This window comes from Lampetra planeri, chromosome 36 (genome assembly GCF_965212315.1).
Source record: "Lampetra planeri chromosome 36, kcLamPlan1.2.h2, whole genome shotgun sequence".
Lineage (NCBI taxonomy): Eukaryota > Metazoa > Chordata > Hyperoartia > Petromyzontiformes > Petromyzontidae > Lampetra > Lampetra planeri.
In genome coordinates, this window is record NC_136142.1 from 8,983,895 (window position 1) to 9,005,577 (window position 21,683).

A 21,683-nucleotide genomic window follows, 5' to 3' on the forward strand; every position below is an offset into this window, starting at 1 on the left:
AATTGGGCACTGACCTGGATCATTCCAGAGTAATTTTTTTTTGCAGATGACACGGTACTGATTACTGCTGGCCGCTCTCCGGATGACGTGATTGCTAAGCTCCAGAGTGATTTCAATAAACTATAACATCAGCTAGTTGCTCTTAAACTAGTCCTGAATACCTCCAAAACCAAGGTGCTATGCTTCTCACCAGGACTAAAGCAGGAAGTTATTTTCCCCCAATTGTCATTCCTTAAATAATTATCAAATAGAGCAAGTCAAGATCTTGAAGTATCTTGGGGTCATTCTTGATTCAAAACTAAATTTTGAAGATCACATTGATTACAGTGGTAAAAAGACAAAAATAAAAATTGGTTTTCTGTATCGACACAAGCACTGCTTCCCCCCTATGTTCAGTTTGGAATTGATATAAGCAACCATACTGCCTCTACTTGATTACTGTGACATCGTGTATAAATCAGCCCCAAGTACTGTACTGAAGAAGCTTGACTCAATGTATCACTCGGCCTTAAGATTTGCATTGAACTGCCCATATAGGACTCACCACTGTGATCTCTACATTGGGTCAAACATAACATCTCTCAATGTTCGACGGCTTGTGCATCAGATCTTATTTATTCACGATGTACTTACAAAGAAATCCGCAGATTACCTGCTGGATCTCCTCTCTGTTTCAAAGAACAAATTTGACCTAAGGTAATAATAGTAGGTTTTTACCCTTTTAACTGGTACAAAACTGACACCTTTATTCAAGGCATCATGTTTGCAATGACCACAACACAAGTAGTCAAAAAAGCAAACAAAAAGAAGCAACTCTGATAAGGATGATAATATGCACTGTCCTTGAAGTTGATTGGCCCACACCCGAGACGGCTTTCTTTAGAGCCTAGTCCCCATTGGTGTAGGGCCAGATGACACCAGAAGGCGTACAACTCAAACACAGTGCAATATCAAAGTATTGAGAGCTCAGGGTAAGCATTTACACTATGAGATCTCTTTTACCAGTGGCAAAATATAATAGTAGGTTTTTACCCTTTTAACTGGTACAAAACTGACACCTTTATTCAAGGCATCATGTTTGCAATGACCACAACACAAGTAGTCAAAAAAGCAAACAAAAAGAAGCAACTCTGGACAGTGCATATTATCATCCTTATCAGAGTTGCTTCTTTTTGTTTGCTTTTTTGACAACTTGTGTTGTGGTCATTGCAAACATGATGCCTTGAATAAAGGTGTCAGTTTTGTACCAGTTAAAAGGGTAAAAACCTACTATTATATTTTGCCACTGGTAAAAGAGATCTCATAGTGTAAATGCTTGACCTAAGGTCTTCGCTCATTTAGCAGCTTCACATTCCCTATTGCCGTACAAATACTGGAGGAAGGGCCTTTGCTATTGATGCCCCCAGGGTCTGGAATGCTATTGCCAATAAACTGAAACTTAAGTCACTACCTATGAGATCTTCACTCAAAACTGCTCTAGAGGAGTTGTACACCCCTAGCTGCCAGTGCTATTCAGTGGCCTAAAATACAATGTTTCGCTCCGGATGATCGCTGCGAAGTATGATCTGTGTTTTGATTTAGTGTGCTGATCTTAAAGGTGCATTGAAAAATGTTGACACTCCGACTGATGCTCCTGCTGTTGTGGAGTGACTCATGCAGCCAGCTATGGCTGCAGAGTTTGGTAGTACATGTTGTTTATGCGTTTATTGTGAAAATTAGGTCACAGTTCCTATGATCACTGTTTCATTGCTTTTATGGCTTTATTTTGGTGATTTTTGAAAAGTTTTTCGGTTTGGCCAAGTTTGTTTGTTGTACTACAAAGTTAGACTGATGGCCTTAATCTAAGTTGTCTTGTGGTTGTTGTTGTTTGACTTGCATCCCACTGGGATGTTTGCACACAGCGTTGGTGTACGGTGCTTTTTCTGCAATATTTTGCTGTCTTTTCTTGGATTTTCTGTTTGCACATTGTCACTTTAAGATGTTTTCTTGTTCATGTTTTTGTTTTTGTTGCGGTTGCACCCGATTCAAGAGACGAATGGCTCAAAGGGCTCTACCTAATAAATGAACTTGAAAACTTGAAACTTGACTGTTGCGTCTGGCAGCCACAATGAGCAGTGGATTGAGCTCCAAAAGCAGTGGGCGGGGCGATGCGAGCAGTGGGTCACCTGAGTAGTGGGCGGGGCTAACCAGATGAGTAAGCGTGGTTAACAAAATAGTGGGCGTGGTTATCTGAGTAGTGGGTGGGGGCTACCATAGTGGGCGTGGTTATCTGAGTAGTGGGTGGGGGCTATTATAGTGGGCGTGGTTATCTGAGTAGTGGGTGGGGCTACCATAGTGGGCGTAGTTATCTGAGTAGTGGGTGGGGGCTACCGACTAGTGGGCGGGGCTACTTAGTTAATGGAACGGGCGATCGGAGCTCAGGGCGGTGGGCGGTGGATAACGGGCAGGGTAGGGGGGAGTATGATGTCACCAAAAATCACGTGCGGGGTGACGTCATCGTTTTGGATGTGTGGGGGGGGGGGTGGCAGCAGTGAGGTCATAATGCCTGGGGCCTTCCGATTTTTGACCCTCCCCCTCGTCACACATCGTCACAAATGTCTGACCCCCCCCTAGGTGCGTGACGTCATTTATGGACGGCCCCAATGTGCGTCGGGTGGAGGCCGCGGGTTTATTGCGCGGGGGACAAACTCCACCGGTCGGACATCGCGCCTAGCAATCGCTGGGCTTTACCACCACCCCATCACGATCAATATAATCACAATACCAAGTCGATCCCACAACCGATGTATAAACAATGTCTAGCCTAAATCAATATTTCGTCAACCCCCGATTTATGCCCAAGATGCACTCCTGAAGACCAGGGCGTTAATGAAAAGTACTGAAACAGCAGCAAAGGGATCGATGGGATGGTGGATTGTAACGTGGTACAGCACCTGCAGAGGAGGGGAGGCTTGGTGACCCACTGGGCATCAACACAGCACAACCATCGGTGTGAAAAGCTTTGCTGATATACTGGTTCAGCAGGACGACCGCGTTTGTGTTGCGATCGAAACGTCGTGATTTATTATTTTTGTATTCTTGGTTCTTTCGGTAAAGTCACGTAGAAGGGAAATAATAAAATAATAATAAAACAATTAAATTCCCACGACGTTTCGATTGCAACACAAGCAATCATCATCAGGTGTGAAAACCACAGCAAGACCTTTTTTGAAAAAAAAAATATTTTCTTGCTGTTGGGGGGGGGGGGGTCAGACATTTGTGACGATGTGTGACGAGGGGGGGGGGGGTGAGAAGTGTGACGTCACATCAAAATGCGCAACTTTAAATAAATATAGACAACACGTTCTACTTAATTAAATATACTTTTTTATCAATGTTTTCTCCTACAACATCAGAGTGCAGCGCCACATTAAATACGCACTACAATGACAATAGTTTAAAGCGATTTGAAGCATGTTTTATTTTTTTGGGGGGGGGGCAGAGCTTTGTGACGTCATATTTGAGGGGGGGGGTCTGACTTTTTGTGACGCCGTGTGACGAGGGGGGGGGGGTCAAAAATGGTTCAAAATCGCGTGACGTCATTTATGGACAGCCCCTAACTGCAATACACTCGTCCTTGGACGGGCTATAGGCGAGTATAATAATACTAATAAAACATTAATAATGCCTCGACGGCTCGAGTTTTGCCAATTTACTCGGCGGTCCAACTGAGATGCGGATTAACACAGAGAGAACAAGAGGGTTAAAATAAATAAATAAAAAGAAAGCATCGTGCGTAATAAATAAATAAAAAGCATCGTGATTTTAAAATAAATAAATAAAAATAAAGCATCGTGGTTAAAAAAGAAATAACCATAAAATAAAGCATCGTGGTAAAAAATAAGTAAATAAAAAAATTAAGAATCATGCATAAAAAATAAATAATAAATAAAGAAACCATCGTGATTCAAAAATAAAACAAGCGAGGGTGAGGAGGCGTTGAGGTTACGTGACCCAAGGTGACGTCACACCGTGCCCTTTGTGTTGCAACTTCTTTCGCACCGTACATAGCCAACCGTGCTAATGGAAGTTGCCTTTCATGGTCCTCCAGCCCGAGACATCGGTGACGCAGTCGCAAGGGATTGTTGACGGCAGGTAACGAACAACCACCAACACCACGTTCCATTAGATTGCGCAACGGACCAAAGTAAACGTGAGCTCTCGTGTTGTTGACGCCGGATGTTTGATTTTTTTTTACTTTTACCAGGTAAGGCCACATTGAGCTGTATAAGCAATTTTTTTCAGAAGCGCCCTGGCTATCACAAATGATAGCTTAAAGAAAGCGGCTGATATCATCACGTGGAAATATATTGCGGCCAAATAACTCTAAACGCGTGACGTTGATTCTAAACGTGGAGGGAGAAAAAACGGAAGGGCCTGGAGAAAAATCCACGCGACCACGCGGAGAGAGACACGCAAAGTCTACATATACAGCAGCAGCAAGCGTCAGGGTCGGGATCGAACCCACGACCTCCTGTACACCAGGCGAGGTAGTTAACATCTCCTAGCCACCGTGATGATGATGATGAGAGACACCGCAAAGTCTACATATACAGCAGCAGGCGTCAGGGTCGGGATAGAACCCACGACCTCCTGCATATCAGGCGAGGTCGTTAACATCTCCTAGCCACCGTGGTGTCCATACTTCGACCCCGGCTGAACCTCGCCCTCACTGTAGGCTGAAGAGATGGAGACCCACTGGCCACTCCGGCTGAACTCGAAGCAGACCGCGGTTTCGCGGTCATCCTCCAGCCTGATATGCAACTCTGTGGTGCCCAGGTGAGCCGTACCAGGTGAGCCGTACCAGGTGAGCCATACCCAGTGACCCACACCGGGCAAACCGTAGCAGGACAGCCGTACCGGGTGAGCCATTCTGGGCGAGATATCCATACTGAGCGAGCCATATTGGGTGGATCATACCAGGCAATCCATACCACGTGGGCCATACCGGGTGAGACATTGGGTGGATCATACCAGGCAATCCATACCACGTGGGCCATACCGGGTGAGACATTGGGTGGATCATACCAGGTCAGCCATACCACGTGGGCCATACCGGGTGAGACATTGGGTGGATCATACCAGGTCAGCCATACCACGTGGGCCATACCGGGTGAGACATTGGGTGGATCATACCAGGTCAGCCATACCACGTGGGCCATACCGGGTGAGACATTGGGTGGATCATACCAGGTCAGCCATACCACGTGGGCCATACCGGGTGAGACATTGGGTGGATCATACCAGGCAAGCCATACCACGTGGGCCATACCGGGTGAGACATTGGGTGGATCATACCAGGTCAGCCATACCACGTGGGCCATACCGGGTGAGACATTGGGTGGATCATACCAGGCAAACCGTACCACGTGGGCCATACCGGGTGAGACATTGGGTGGGTCATACCAGGTCAGCCATACCGACCTGAGCAGTGGATGGAGCGACAAAAGCAGTGGGCGGGGCTCTCTGAGTGGTGGGCGGGACCACCTGAGTAGTTACCCGATTAGTGGGCGTGGCCACCATAGTGGGCGGGGCTATCTGAGTGGTGAGTGGGATTTTCCGACTAGTGGGTGTGGCTACTTAATGGGCCGGGCGATCTGAGCTGAGGTCGGTGGGCGGTGGATAACGGGTAGGGTGGGGGGGTTAAGATGTCACCAAAATTACGCGCGGGGTGATGTCATCGTTTCGGATGTGTGTGGGGGGGGGGCAGCAGTGAGGTCATAATGCCTGGGGCCCTCCTGGTGGGGTGGTCTCCTTGCGTGGCGATGAGCGAGCAGGTCCCAGGCGTGCGTCGTTTCGTATCGCGTGTTGAACTTCTTTCACACCTAGATTTGAAGCTTTCGTGACTGCAAGGAATCATCTTCTTAGGTTTTTTCGGTAAAGTCACGTAGAAAGTAAAAAAAAAACCTAAGAAGATGGTTCTTTCACACCCTACGCGTGTAGCCAACCACGCGAATCGGAAGGTGCGTCGGGTGGAAGCTGCGGGTTTATTGAGCCGGGCATCACGCATCGAAACATCGGACATCGCGCCGAACAGCCGATTCAATCAATCACCGGTACCAACCACCCCATCACGATTACTCTGATAAATACAATCCCAAGTACAAGTCAACCACGCAGCCAATGTATAAAGAATATATATATAAACAAAAACAATCTATAGGCATTTTTCTCACTTCTACGTTGGTTCACTGTTGGGTTCCAGCGTAGATGCAGCATCCTTCTGCAGCAATGCAATGTTGAGTGCCAGTCTCGTATCTCCGCCAGTCTTTGTTCAAACCTCCAATTCTCGCCGGCGTACAAAGCTGTACTGAACACGCACACGTCCTCGAGATGGTCACTTTGGACTTGTGGCCGATTCGCTTGCTTCTCCAGATGTCTGAAGTGCTGCCATTCCTCCTTTTGCCTTTGCGTTCCTCGCGCCCCGTGTCTCCCGTGTCTCCCGCGCGGTCATTTTCCCATGTCCGGAGCCTTCCCAACTATACAAGTTCCTTGACGTTCGCAAACCTTGGCGCTTTCCCGCCATTATACTTCTTTCTCGATGTCCTCCCCTTCCGAACACCGTCGCCTTTGTCTTTTCCACGTTCAATCCTCACTCCCCGCAACCCTTAATTATACGACAGGTACAATAAATGTCAACGTAAAAGACGGCATTGCGGGTGAGAAAAAAAACACCCATTAAAAGAGTCCCCGTGAAAGAAACTGCCGCAGTCAGGACCACCCGCTGCCACCTGGGTACCAGCGCATCGCCACGCAGCCCAAAAGCATTCGGGTACCTCGAAAGGTAAAAGTTCGTAACCCCCGTGGGGGGTAAGCGATGGCGAGGTAACCACGGTACGCTTTAGGACGTCGTAGAAAAAGTCCGCGATGCGGGCCCCCCCATTGTGGCCCCCCCCTCATTCGGCCAGTGTCCATCGCTCCTCTCCTCAAGCCGCGATCCACCGCCACCAGCAAGGCCTCATCCTCATCCTCGGCTCCTCTTCCGGCATTCTTCATCTGCGACAGTTCCGACGATGCTGTTGCTGTTCCCTCACGAGGTGCGGGTGCCATCTGTCTGCCCCCCCCAACCGTGAGTTAGGCTTAGCTTGCTCCCCCTATTGATTATGTGACCGGGGAGCCCGGCTCATGTCCGTCCACAGAGCAGCGGTTACAGTTTCCCACTTGCACGAACTGAGCGTTCACGTTGAACTGGATGCTGGGAGCTAAGGGAGGGGGGGGGGGTAGAAAGGGAAACGCGTGTTGTGTTTATTTTATTGCGTTTTCAAGCGCATCTACGAAGACTCATTACACTGGTCAACACACTTTTTCTGGCATAAGGTATTCCAACGGTTTTAAGGTAATTTTGGGGTGCTGATTCCAAATCTGGCATCAGGTTTTTGAGATATCAAATATTGCTTTTTCAATAAAAACTGCAGAAGAAACATATTAAATAAATGTGGATATCTACATAAGATGATATTATAAACACACTATCCTAAAAATACAGCACCATATTTTAACACTAAAGCAGTCACTGACTCGCAACAATTGCAATCATAAGTGATAGAGTTGATTTTGGGTTAAATCAATGAAAATGGGGTATGCCGATAGCATAAAAATGAGATGTGATAGAGCAAATTTGAGATCAGATTTGGAATCAGCACCCTGAAATTAGTCTAAAACAGCTGCAAAAGTCCAGGCCAGAAAAAAATGTGTTTTTTTGTTGTTGACCAGTGTCATTCACGTTGTAGGGTTGACGAGAACGACCGGGCAGACGCGGGACTGCCGCTGCTGTCGCTCTCGCGGCGCTGCGGGGCCTGTGGTCGTCACGCAGGAAGCCGCGAGGTGACACACACAAAGGGGTGACACACACACACGGGGTGACACGCACACCCCGTGTGCGTGTCACCCCGTGTGTTTTTCTCAGCGAGGGTCGCCGCGCTGCCGAGATGTTAATCTCCCTCGCCTGGTATGCGAGAGGTTGTGGGTTCGATCCCGATCTCGATGATGCCCGCATATTTGGAGTTTGCGCGTCCTCTACTCTATCCCCATGGTCGCGTGCGACTAGTGAGTGAGACTCGAGAGTGCGATGGGGAGAGTAACGGGAGAGTGCGATGGGGAGAGTAACGGGAGAGTGCGATGGGAAGTGCGCTACGGGAGAGTGTACCGTACCAAGAGGGGCCACAGCGCTGGCGACGCTGGCGACGCTGGCGACGCTGGGGACGTTGGTGGCGTCATCTTCGTTCTCCTGCAGGACACGAAGAGAAGAAGGCACGCTCAGGGGCCACAGCGATCATGGAGACGCACATGCAGTGGTAGCCCAGGGAGGGGGTGGTGGTGGGGAGGGAGGGAGGGAGGGGGTGGTGGGGAGGGAGGGGGTGGTGGGGAGGGAGGGAGGGGGTGGTGGGGAGGGAGGGGGTGGTGGGGAGGGAGGGAGGGGGTGGTGGGGAGGGAGGGGGTGGTGGGGAGGGAGGGGGTGGTGGGGAGGGAGGGGGTGGGGAGGGAGGGAGGGGGTGGTGGAGAGGGAGGGGGTGGTGGGGAGGGAGGGGGTGGTGGGGAGGGAGGGGGTGGTGGGGAGGGAGGGAGAGGGTGGTGGGGAGGGAGGGAGGGGAGAGAGAGGGAGGTGTCACTCGCCTCGTCGGAGGGCTGCAGGTGCGTCGTGCTGTCCTCCTTGTCGTCCAACTCCGCTGCGTCGTCTCTTTCCTTGTTGCAGCAGCCTACAGAGAGCGCCACGGAAAGTGTCATCAGCCCCCACCCACAGTGGCTCCACCTAGCATCTCATCGTCAGTGTCTCGCTGTCATCGTCATCATCATCGTCATCGCTGTCATCAAAATAACTTGATGTGAAAGTCTACAGGCCTCCGCGCGAGTCTACACGACCCTGGTGTGATTCGCTGTGGCTGGGCGACCGAGAGCCGGATTGGAACCTGGGCCCTCCTGGCTCGGCCTCTGTGACCTGGGCCGGTGGTGCCGGCCTCGGTGCGTTGTTTCTCACCTTTGCGGTAAAGTACGAAGCAGAGCCCCACCGCTGCCGGCACCGTGAGCACCACCAGCACCGCCAGCGAGACCATGACCACCGAAATCGATCCTGGGGGCACAGAAGAGGCAACTCGCTCTCAGCACCAGCACGCATGCGGCGTACTCCGTGTCACGGTGTGCGTGTGGTGGGGAGCGGTGGTGTAGCGGTCACCGCGCTGCACTACGAACCCGGCCACCCGGGCTCGACTCCCGCTCATGGCCACCGCCAAACACCGGTGACGATTATCTAAACCGGTCCTGGGCCTCCCCTAGGTCGACTCAACCTCAAATGTGTACCTGGTGCGGTGTGTAAACAACATCGCCGCTCGGTGGCCGGGCGTGGTGCTGGCCACCCGCCCCCTCGTGCGCCGTGCCGGCCTTCATAGGTGCTGCTCGCTAACAGCACTTGCCCAACAGTCTGCTAAGGCTACACGGGGATATTTGTCTTTGTGTGGCTCTATCTCCACGTCCCCGTGCCCCCCCCCCCGTACCCCTCCCCCTTGCATACCAAATGCGAAGTAGGCCGCTCCTCGGTCTTCACACTTTGTGTCCGTGGTCTCCGTGCCATTGGCAATGGTTCTCAATCCAGAATCCTCACAGCTGCACACACACACACACACACGACCGTCACCACCGTCACCACCGTCACGACCATCAATACCACCACCATCCCTATCACCACCATAAATTCCACCACCCGTCACTATCACCACCATGACCACCATGTCCATCACCACCATACACCCACACACTACCATCACCACCATCATCTCCTCCCCAACACGGCACTCACCGCGTGTGCTCCCTGCAGGGCAGCGTGGCGGACGTGGAGTCGGAGTAGGAGCCGGGTGGGCAGGGCATGCAGGAGCTGGGCTCCGGGGGGGGGCCCGGGCTGCTGCCCCGGGGGGCACAGCGGCTGACCCTGGCAGAGCGGGCAGTCGGGGGTCACGCAGTGCAGGCCGGGGCGGCAGTGGCACTCCGCATCGGCCTGCGCACTGCACGGCCGCCCCTCTTCGAAGCCGGCCTCTGCTCCAGGGGGACGAGGGGCGGGGGTGGGTGGGGCAAGAGCGAGGGGTTGGCTGTGTGCTCTGGGCTGGCGAGTCTCCATGCTGCAACGTTCTCACCCCGCAGCACAGAATCAACCTGGGCGTCAACTTGCCTGAATGCGGTTTGGGTCGTGCGTGGTCATGTGGCTCGTGCGTGGTCATGTGACTCGTGTGTGTTTTGTGCGTGGCTTGTGGTCATGTGACTCATGCAAGGCTTAGGAGTGATCATGTGGCTCGTGCGTGGTCATGTGACTCGTTTGTGTTTTGTGCGTGGCTTGTGGTCATGTGACTCGTGCAAGGCTTAGGAGTGATCATGTGGCTCGTGCGTGGTCATGTGACTCGTGTGTGTTTTGTGCGTGGCTTGTGGTCATGTGACTCGTGCAAGGCTCCTGCGTGGCCCGTGAGGAGCGGTACCTGCGTTACAGCTTCTGCACCTGAGGCACTTGTGTTTGGTGTTGATGTGGTCCATGAAGGAGCCGCGCGGGCACGGGGCGCAGGTGCCGCTCTCCTCCTCCAGGAAGCACCCTGGGCGCCCACCCCACGGCGCACGAGAAGAAAAAGAGATAAATCGTCAACGGCCAGGCAGCGGAGAGGCGAGCTCGCAGCCATGCCAACCCGCCACTCGCCATCGGTCTCCCTGGGCGGGCGGGCAGAGTGCGCATTATAATCCGGCCTCGTCCGTGTCGTCGGACTCCCCCCCCACCACAACCCAACGCGGCCAAACCAATATACAGCAGCAGCAGGAGTCAAGGTCGGGATCAAAGTCACAACCTCCTGCATAGCAGGCGAGGTAGTTAACATCTCCTAGCCACCGTGATGATGATGATTAGAGAGAGAGAGAGACACCGCAAAGTCTAAATAGACAACTGGCATCGTCAGTGTCGGGATCGAACCCACGACCTCCTGTATACCAGGCGAGGCAGTTAACATCTCCTAGCCACCGCAGCACCCGCGACTGGGAAACAGTCTATATCTAGACTGCAGTGACCCACCTGGGAGACAGCGGATGCCCCAGGGCCCAGGCTGCGTGCACGGAGGCGCCGTGACCGGAGTCCCGCCCACGCACAGCATCTAGACATGGTGAGAGACGCACAGGTGAGTGAGTAACAGGTGAGGGGCACAGGAGACACAGGTGAGACACAGGTGAGACACAGGTGAGACACAGGTGAGACGCAGGTGAGACACAGGTGAGACACAGGTGAGACACAGGTGAGACACAGGTGAGACGCAGGTGAGACGCAGGTGAGACAAACACAGGTGAGAGACACAGGAGGGGCAGGTCAGAGTGACAGGTGAGAGCCTCGGGCGAGGGAGACGCACAGGTGAGCGAGGAGACAGGTAAGAGAGACGTCACGATCTCTCATCTCGCTCCGAGTTCGGGTAAAGGGGCTCCGGCTGCTGCTCATGATGACGATGATAATGACAATACTGGTGATGATGTTGGTGGTGACAATGGTGGTGGTGATGATCATGACGATGATGACAACGGTGATGATAGCATACCGTGTCAACCCATACGGTTTACCCCGTATTCTTGTGCAGGGAAATTTGAGTTTTCAGGTCCATACGGCGTATAGCGGTTTCAATACGGGCAAAAACATGTTTTTTTGTCTATTTCTGTTGTGTTTCTCCCTTGTGATGGGACTTTGTAGGATGAACGTTGACATTTATAAGGGCACGGGGTGACCAATAAGATCTCGATTGGTCTGTAATCAGGGAGGCACTCATAAGGAGCATGATGGTGATGACGATAATAGTGATGGCAATGACAGTGACGCTTATGATGACAATAGAGTTGATGGTGATAATGATGACTGTGATCGTGATGACGCTGCTGGTGGTGGTGATGATGACGATTATGACGACAATGGTGATGACGATAGTGGTGATGGTGGTGCTAATGACAATGGTAACAGTGATCATAATGACGATGGCGGTGGTGATGACGATGGTCATGATGGTTGTGGTTGGGGGTGATGGTTGAAAGGGGAGGTCTGTGGTGTGGAGGAGGCGCCGATTGATTGTACAGCCGGAAGATAAGAAACCACAAAACGCCCGCGTGTGTCGTGTGTATTTACCATAAAAACAATACTACTACCACGCGCCCGCCCGCCTTCTTGATGGTGGATATTAAAGATCCACTGAAGTCTTTCCTACATTTTTTATTTCACCAGGTAAGGCTCCCTGAGCTCTGTAGCTCTTTTTCAGAAGCGACTTGGCTATCACGAACGACAGCTCGACAAAGTGGGCTTATATCATCATGTGGACATTCACAGCAGCAGCCAAATACACGCGACGTTGATTCTAAATGTGGAGGGGGGGAAACCGTAGAGGACCCGGAGAAAAATCCACGCGATCACAGGGAAAGAGATGGAGAGAGAGAGAGACACGCAGACTCAAAATATACAGCAGCAGGCATCAGGGTCGGGCTCGAATCCATGACCTCCTGCATACCAGGCGAGGTAGTTAGCATTTCCTAGCCACCCTGATGATGAGAGAGACACGCAAACTCCAAATATGCAGCAGGCATCGTCAGGATTGGGATTGAACCCACGACCTCCTGCGTACCAGGCGAGGTAGTTAACATCTCCTGGCCACCGTGATGATGATGAGAGAGAGAGACACGCAAACTCAAAATATAAAGCAGCAGGCGTCAGGGTCGGGCTTAAACCCACGACCTCCTGCACACCAGGCGAGGTAGTTAACATCTCCTGGCCACCGTGGCGCCCCATTGGCGAGAGTCGGTCACTGCGGCGTGATGGCCCAAGTCTCTGGGACCTTTTTTTTTCGCAGTGAAAAGGAGACTTGGGCCGGTGTACTTCAACTGATTTATTGCGCCATCGCCGCTCGTCCGCCACAGCAACACTCGTCATCACAACCAACCCCGTTTCCTCGTTCCACAGTCCATTTTCAACCTCCTCTCCGCCCTTCTCCACCAATCGCCCATCTCCGATGTACGCCTCTTCCCCGATCCGATCAGTGGTCACCCACCCACCCGTCGGGTTCGTGTGTCGTGCGTCACCATGGCTCACCCCGCCCCCCCCCAATCTCGATTCCCTGCCCAAGGCCGTGCTGTGTGCGTCACCCCTGACCTCCGACGCTCCCCTGGTGCATCACCCGTGCGCGCGATTGATGTGATGTGTGCGATGTTGAGTGCGGAGGGCATGCCGTGTTGCTTGTGTGGTGCGAGTGTGTAAGTAGGCCTCGGGCAAGGTAAGGTAAAAGTGTAAAAACAACGAGCCTACCTTTACCCTACCTTTTACCTTACCACAATACAATCACTCTACCCTACCTTTTACCCTTTAGCAGGTAAGGTAAAAGGTAAAAAGCAACGAGCCTACCTTTACCCTACCCTTTACCTTACCCCTTGGCATGTCGACACCTTTACCTTTACCCTTTTACCCGGTAAAAAGGGTAAATTACCTCACCTTGACGAGGCCTATGTGTAAGGCTGGGCGAGACAATCCTCGGGCAATAAAACAGGAGTTGTGCCAAGATGTTCAAACACCCAAATAGAAACCTTTTTTTGCAAGGCATCAAGTCTGCAATAACCATACACGGCACTTGTGGAAAACAAACATGCTCTGATAGTAGTGTTTGCATTGTCTTTAAAAGCGATTGGCTTGTTTATGGCGTTGAGAACCAGGCCTTCCCTGTTCTAACACCGCTGGTGTGACTAGGCCATAAAGAAAGCAGTGTCTGGTGTAGCCCAATCAGTTTCAAAGACAATGTATACATTACACTGGTCAACACACTTTTTCTGGCATAAGGTATTCCAACGGTTTCAATGTAATTTTGGGGTGCTGATTCCAAATCTGGCATCAGCTTTTGTCTATCACATCAGGTTTTTGAGAAATCAAATATTGCATTTTCAATAAAAACTGCAGAAGAAAAATATGAAATAAATGTGGATATCTACATAAAATGATGTTATAAACACACTATCCTAAAATACAGCACCACCTTTTAACACTAAAGCAGTCACTGCCTCGCAACAACTTGCAATCATAAGTGACAGAGTTAATTTCGGGTAAAATCAATGAAAATGGGGTATGCCGATAGCATAAAATGAGACGTGATAGAGCAAATCTGACATCAGTTCTGGAATCAGCACCCTGAAATTAGTCTAGAACAGCTGCAAAAGTCCAGGCCAGAAAAAAATGTTTTTGTTGACCAGTGTTATCAGAGCACGTTGGTTTGCATGTTTTGCCACGAGTAGTGTGTGTGGCTTATGCAGTACTTTATTTTTTTTGCAGAAAGGTATCTAATTGGGTGTTTGAACCAAGGCCTTAATTATAATATATATTGGGGGGAACACATCCCCCCCCCCAATATTCAAATATGCTCAAAATGTCCCCCCAATATATTGCTATAAAAATATTAAAAAGTCATAATAATTGCTATGCTATGTAAATAAAAACAACAATTTGCTAAACCTTGGCCACAATATCTGGACTTGTCTTCATAAAAAATCAATGCATAGATTTGTTTATATGATTATGGTTGTACTTTATGAATCCCTAATCTCAAACATTACATACAATGAAACAAGAAATGTTAAAAAAGTAAAAACAGAGCAATGTAATACAATACACTATTAGACATTATTGTAAAAAATAAACAAAAAGTCCATCCAATGTGTTAGTGACATTTTTTAAATATTTTAGGCAGGAAATAAGTTTTCACATTTATATATTTTTCTTGGGGGGGGCCCCAAGGCCCCCTGAGAGATTTGGTCCCCCCCAATGTTGACTCCATGGCTAAGGCCTTGTGGTTTGAACATCTTAACACAACTCATGTTTTTCTATATTCTTTGGGTCTTTTGGTAAAGTCACTAAATAGGTGACTACACCGAAAGACCCAAATAATATGAATTCCTGCACAAAAGCTTTAAGTCAAGATGTAATATGACTTTGAGACCCCCCAATCACCTACACATTCCACAAGTAGTGACTAATCCCATATCTGCATTTTACATAAATATGCAGACATATACATACAGATATAAACACACACAGACAAAGATCCCCCGTGTAGGCTTAACAGACTGTCGGGGCAAGTGCTGTTGGCGAGCACCTATGAAGGCCAACACCACGCCCGACCGCCTTTGTCTCCCCAGTGGCGATGTTTACCACACACCGCACTAGGTACTCATTTGAGGCTGAGTCGACCTAGGCGAGGCCCAGGAGCGGTTCAGATAATCGTCGCTGGTGTTGGCCGTGAGCGGGAATCGAACTCCGGACTGCCGCGCCTCGTAGCGCAGCGCTAACCGCTACACTGCCGCTCCCCACTAAACCACGTACACACACCATGTACACACTCACACCACGTACACACACCACGTACACACTCACACCATGTACACACACCATGTACACACTCACACCACGTACACACACCATGTACACACTCACACCACGTACACACTCACACCACGTACACACACCATGTACACACTCACACCACGTACACACTCACACCACGTACACACTCACACCACGTACACACACCATGTACACACTCACACCACGTACACACTCACACCACGTACACACACCATGTACACACTCACACCACGTACACACTCACACCACGTACACACACCATGTACACACTCACACCACGTACACACTCACACCACGTACACACAGATACACCCCACGTACACACACCACGTACACACACACACACCACGTACACACACACCCCACGTACACACACACCCCACGTACACACACACCACGTACACACACCATGTACACACTCACACCACGTACACACACACACCACGTACACACACACCCCACGTACACACTCACACCACGTACACACACCATGTACACACTCACACCACGTACACACTCACACCACGTACACACACCATGTACACACACACACACCACGTACACACACACACCACGTACACACACACCCCACGTACACACTCACACCACGTACACACACCACGTACACACACACACACCACGTACACACACACACCACGTACACACACACCCCACGTACACACTCACACCACGTACACACACCATGTACACACTCACACCACGTACACACTCACACCACGTACACACACCATGTACACACTCACACCACGTACACACTCACACCACGTACACACACCATGTACACACTCACACCACGTACACACTCACACCACGTACACACACCATGTACACACTCACACCACGTACACACTCACACCACGTACACACACCATGTACACACTCACACCACGTACACACTCACACCACGTACACACACCATGTACACACTCACACCACGTACACACTCACACCACGTACACACACCATGTACACACTCACACCACGTACACACTCACACCACGTACACACACCATGTACACACTCACACCACGTACACACTCACACCACGTACACACACCATGTACACACTCACACCACGTACACACTCACACCACGTACACACACCACGTACACACTCACACCACGTACACACTCACACCACGTACACACACCATGTACACACTCACACCACGTACACACACCATGTACACACTCACACCACGTACACACACCATGTACACACTCACACCACGTACACACTCACACCACGTACACACACCATGTACACACTCACACCACGTACACACACCATGTACACACTCACACCACGTACACACTCACACCACGTACACACACCACGTACACACTCACACCACGTACACACTCACACCACGTACACACACCATGTACACACTCACACCACGTACACACTCACACCACGTACACACACCATGTACACACTCACACCACGTACACACTCACACCACGTACACACACCATGTACACACTCACACCACGTACACACTCACACCACGTACACACACCATGTACACACTCACACCACGTACACACTCACACCACGTACACACAGATACACCCCACGTACACACACCACGTACACACACACACACCACGTACACACACACCCCACGTACACACACACCCCACGTACACACACACCACGTACACACACACACACCACGTACACACACACACACCACGTACACACACACCCCACGTACACACACACACCACGTACACACACACACCCCACGTACACACCAACCTGGATGAAGAGGCAGCCCAGCAGGAGAAGTGGTGGTAAGCTCGGCGTAGTCATCGTGGCTCCCTGCCCCTCGCCCCTCTCCGAACTCAGCAACTCGGAGGGGCGAGTCTCCTCCTCTCTCATCTCTCGCCTCTTCTTCATCATCTTCTCCTTCTCGCGATTATTCTGGAGCCCGAGGGAGAGAGACATCACATCAGTGTCTGGGTGTAACGTTCTGGGCCTCCCCTAGGTCGGCTCGGCCTCAAACGAGTAGCTGGTGTGTGTAAACCATGTCCGCGAGGGAGACAAAGGCGGCCGGGCGTGGTGCTGGCCAACCTGGCCCATCGTGTGCCGTGCCGGCCTTCACAGGTCAGGGGCCCTCCATTGAGTCGGTGGCAAAAATCTGTCAAAACTTGACCCCTCCCCCCCCTCCCTCCCTCCCCGTACTCACGCGGACTTTTTACACTTCCCCCCCCCCCCCCCGGAATCCAATAGAATGTCCGATATTGAATCAACGTAGAAACGATCAAGGATGAATAATATTGACAGAATGTCCACCGGCGGACTCTCTAACTCAGTTGAAGGCCAATGTAGACACATTATTATCGAGGCTTCACCGCCCCCTCCCCCGTTTCCTATGCGCACATTGTCAGCAGACCCCCCCCCCCCCCATAGGCAAGCGAACGCATTTGGGTCAACCCCCCCTTCCCCCTCCATGCGCACGTACTCAATGGATGGCCCCTTACTGCTCGCTAACAGCACTTGTCCCAACAGTCTGTGTAGGCTACACGGGGGGACTTTGTCTTTATCTGCTCGCCACGCGACTCACCTTGGAGGGGTGAGTCGAGATGGTGAATGGGTGAGTACATGGGTGGGTGGGTGAATGAACGAGTGGGTGAGTGAATGAACGAGTGGGTGGGTGAATGAACGAGTGGGTGGGTGAATGAACGAGTGGGTGGGTAAATGAACGAGTGGGTGAGTGAATGAACGAGTGGGTGAGTGAATGAACGAGTGGATGGGTGAATGAACGAGTGGGTGAGTGAATGAACGAGTGGGTGGACGAGTGAATGAATGAGTGCGTGCCGTGAGCGAGCGAATGGATACGTGAGTGGGTGAGTGAATTAATGAATGAGAGTGTGAGCGAGTGGGTGAGTGAGTGAATCAATGAATGGGAGCTTGAGTGAGCGGGTGGGTGGGTAGGTGAATGGGTTTTGTAGGTAGGCGAATGGGTGGGTAGGTGGGTGACTGGGTGGATGGGTGTAGAGTGGACCTGCGTCCCTGCCCGGGCCTGCCCCGTCTCGTGAATCTCTGCTCCCACCCCCATGCCCCACCCCCACCCACCCCCATGCCCCACCCCCACCCACCCCCATGCCCCACGTCACAACCCAGCGCGTGACTCGGCCGCACCCTCCACCCCCACCCCGTTCGAGATGACGCGCGTGCACCCGTGACAGTCCCACCCACCCACCCCCACGAACTTTGGCCTACTCTTCCACGTCGAGCAGGCGCGCGCGCGCGCGGCGTTACCCCCCCCCCCCCAGAAAAGGCAGACGAGGAGCGACTCCCCCCCCCCGCCCCCCGTGTAGACTTCAACACAGACCGCCAACACTGATCACCAGGGCCGAGTAGCGATTAGCAGCAGCAAGCGATGAAGGCCGTACACGGTACGCGACGGGGGGTGGAGTGGTACTCATTTGAGGTCGAGTCGACCTAGGGGAGGCACAGGGCAATCGTCTGCCGGTGTTTGGTGGTAGACGCGGCGCGCTAACCGTTGCGCCACCGCTCCCCATCGATCGTCACACCGGTACGGTCGCGACGGGCCCCGTGTCCACGTGCGTGGTATACACGTGTGTGTGTGTACACGTGTGTGTGGTATACACACGTGTGTATACACGTGTGTGTGTCTCTGCGTGTGTGTCTCTGCGTGTGTGTGTTTGTACACGTGTGTGTGTTTGTACACGTGTGTGTGTGTGGTATACACACGTGTGTATACATGTGTGTGTCTCTGCGTGTGTGTGTGTCTCTGCGTGTGTGTGTCTCTGCGTGTGTGTGTGTCTCTGCGTGTGTGTGTGTCTCTGCGTGTGTGTGTGTGTCTCTGCGTGTGTGTGTGTGTGTCTCTGCGTGTGTGTGTTTGTACACGTGTGTGTGTGTCTCTGCGTGTGTGTGTCTCTGCGTGTGTGTGTGTCTCTGCGTGTGTGTGTCTCTGCGTGTGTGTGTGTCTCTGCGTGTGTGTGTGTCTCTGCGTGTGTGTGTGTCTCTGCGTGTGTGTGTTTGTACACGTGTGTGTGTGTGGTATACACACGTGTGTATACATGTGTGTGTGTATACACACGTGTGTGTGTCTCTGCGTGTGTGTGTCTCTGCGTGTGTGTGTGTCTCTGCGTGTGTGTGTCTCTGCGTGTGTGTGTGTGTCTCTGCGTGTGTGTGTGTGTGTCTCTGCGTGTGTGTGTGTGTCTCTGCGTGTGTGTGTGTGTCTCTGCGTGCGTGTGTGTGTCTCTGCGTGTGTGTGTGTCTCTGCGTGTGTGTGTGTCTCTGCGTGTGTGTCTCTGCGTGTGTGTGTGTGTCTGTGGGGAGCGGTGGTGTAGAGGTTAGCGCTACGCTGCGCTACGAATCCGGCAACCCGAGTTCGAATCCCGCTCACGGCCAACACCGGTGACGATTATCTAAACCGGTTCTGGGCCTCCCCTAGGTCGATTCGGCCTCAAATGAGTAGCCTGGTGCGGTGTGTAAACATCGCCACTAGGGTGACAAAGGCGGCCGGGCGTGGTGCTGGCCCCAACAGGCCGTTCAGGCCGGTCGGGGGTGATCTTTGTGTGCAAATGCCGCGTGGAATCCCACCGACGGCGATCTCAAACCCGGAAGTAACTTCACAGTCGTCACAGTGTTAGACCCTCACCCACTCACCCAACCCTCACCCTCACCCAACACTCACCCTCACCCAACCCTTACCCAACACGGTGAGCCATTCGGCTCAAATCGGGTGCAACCGCAACAAAAACCAAAAACATGAACAAGACAACATTTTAAAGTGACTAAGCGCAAACAGAAAAATCCAGGTAAAAAACAGCAAAATCTTACAGAAAAAGCACCGTTCACCAACGCTGTGTGCAAAAATCCCAGTGGGATGCAAGTCAAACAACAACAACCACAAGACAACTTAGAACCCTCACCCAACCCTCACGCACCCCTCACCCACACGCTCAACTCACCGTTCGCCCGGGTAGGTAGTAATATATCCACGTCGACTTCTTTGCTGGGCTGAAGTGACTCGCGGAGTTGACGGAGCGACTATTTTACTAAACACTTTGTTTTAGCAGGTCAAGTGAGTGACTGAGCGAGTGATCAGGTGAGTGACTGAGCCACTGAGTGACTAGGTGAGTGACTGAGTGACTGGGCGAGTGACTGAGTGACCAGGTGAGTGACAGAGCGAGTGAGTGACTGAGCGAGTGATCAGGTGAGCGACTGAGTGACTGGGTGAGTGACTGAGCGAGTGAGTGACTGAGTGACTGGGTGAGTGACTGAGTGACTGGTGAGTGACTGAGCGAGTGAGTGACTGAGCGAGTGAGTGACTGAACGACTGGGTGAGTGACTGAGCGAGTGAGTGAGTGACTGAGTGAGTGATCAGGTGAGTGACTGAGTGACTGGGTGAGTGACTGAGCGACTGGGTGAGTGACTGAGTGATTAGGTGAATGACTGAGCGACTGGGTGAGTGACTGAACGACTAAGTGAGTGACTGAGCGAACGACTGGCTGACTGGCTGGCTAGCTAAGTAAGCGAGCGAGCGACACGGAGCGACTCCGCGTGTGGGGGCTGCCCACATGATGCCGCTCTTTATATAGACACCGCACCCCGGGCGCAGTCTGTGGATGACGTCAGCCAGAGGGGGTTCCCCCCCCCCCAACTGCTTCTCAACTCGCCCTCATCCGTGAGTGGGGAAGTGAAAGATTGTCAGTGGAGACGTTGAGTTGCATTCCTTTGACAGTTAAAACCTAGGATTTCGCAAGCAATATCCATAGGGATAAATCGCGTAAATAAATCATATTTATGCGACGTAAAAAAAACCCCTCTTATGGATACTCCTATTTTGAATATAAACTCCTATGTTGTAGGGAGACAAAGGCGGCCGGAGGTGCCGTTCTGGCCTTCAAAGGTTGGCACTCGCTAACAGCACTTGCCCCAACAGTCTGCTAAGGCTACACGGGGGGGATATTTGTCTTTGTTGAACTTCTTTCACACCGTACGTAGCCAACCGCGCTGATCGGACATTTTTAGACAGCAAAGCAGGGGTAGAACTTCCGCCGTAGAAGAATGGCGAATATTCACGTTTTATCATTTGGTATTTATGCTTTAGGCATTCGGATATTTTAGTATTTAAATTTTAAACACTTTCAGTTATTAAAAAGTTTCAAAATGTAACGTTATTTTTCGATTTAAAGCTTTCGTGACTGCAGGGATTCATCTTCTTGGTTCTTTCGGTAAAGTCACGTAGAA

General features: G+C 51.5%; 1 protein-coding gene across 3 annotated transcripts; it reads right to left on the reverse strand.

Annotated features, from left to right (window-relative positions):
• Positions 1 to 6,222: 6,222 nt before the first annotated feature.
• LOC144730765 (uncharacterized) lies at positions 6,223 to 20,981 on the reverse strand. Of its 3 annotated transcripts, XM_078611504.1 has the most exons (10): positions 20,402 to 20,981; positions 17,214 to 17,378; positions 11,075 to 11,153; positions 10,497 to 10,607; positions 9,830 to 10,062; positions 9,545 to 9,636; positions 9,014 to 9,106; positions 8,653 to 8,735; positions 8,191 to 8,266; positions 6,223 to 7,241 (listed from the first exon to the last, which is right to left on the reverse strand). In XM_078611504.1, the coding sequence occupies exons 5-10, from the start codon at positions 9,895 to 9,897 to the stop codon at positions 7,141 to 7,143; spliced, it is 513 nt and encodes a 170-aa protein (XP_078467630.1). In that variant the 5' UTR covers positions 9,898 to 10,062; positions 10,497 to 10,607; positions 11,075 to 11,153; positions 17,214 to 17,378; positions 20,402 to 20,981; the 3' UTR covers positions 6,223 to 7,140. The 3 variants fall into 3 exon arrangements, with proteins under 3 accessions (XP_078467630.1, XP_078467629.1, XP_078467628.1); XM_078611503.1 differs by lacking the exons at positions 6,223 to 7,241; positions 8,191 to 8,266; positions 8,653 to 8,735; positions 9,014 to 9,106 and having other exon boundaries at positions 20,402 to 20,540; XM_078611502.1 differs by lacking the exons at positions 6,223 to 7,241; positions 8,191 to 8,266; positions 8,653 to 8,735; positions 9,014 to 9,106 and having other exon boundaries at positions 9,830 to 10,065; positions 20,402 to 20,540.
• Positions 20,982 to 21,683: the final 702 nt, after the last annotated feature.

Bases quoted from the DNA above. Each gene is read 5' to 3' on its own strand.
- LOC144730765 (XM_078611502.1), bottom strand. From the start codon at position 17,357: ATGATGAAGAAGAGGCGAGAGATGAGAGAGGAGGAGACTCGCCCCTCC. The intron at 10,608-11,074 runs GTGGGTCACTGC...GTGGGCGCCCAG, and splicing joins GGGCATCCGCTGTCTCCCAG to GGTGCTTCCTGGAGGAGGAG. The intron at 10,066-10,496 runs GTACCGCTCCTC...GTCCCCCTGGAG, and splicing joins GTGCAGAAGCTGTAACGCAG to CAGAGGCCGGCTTCGAAGAG.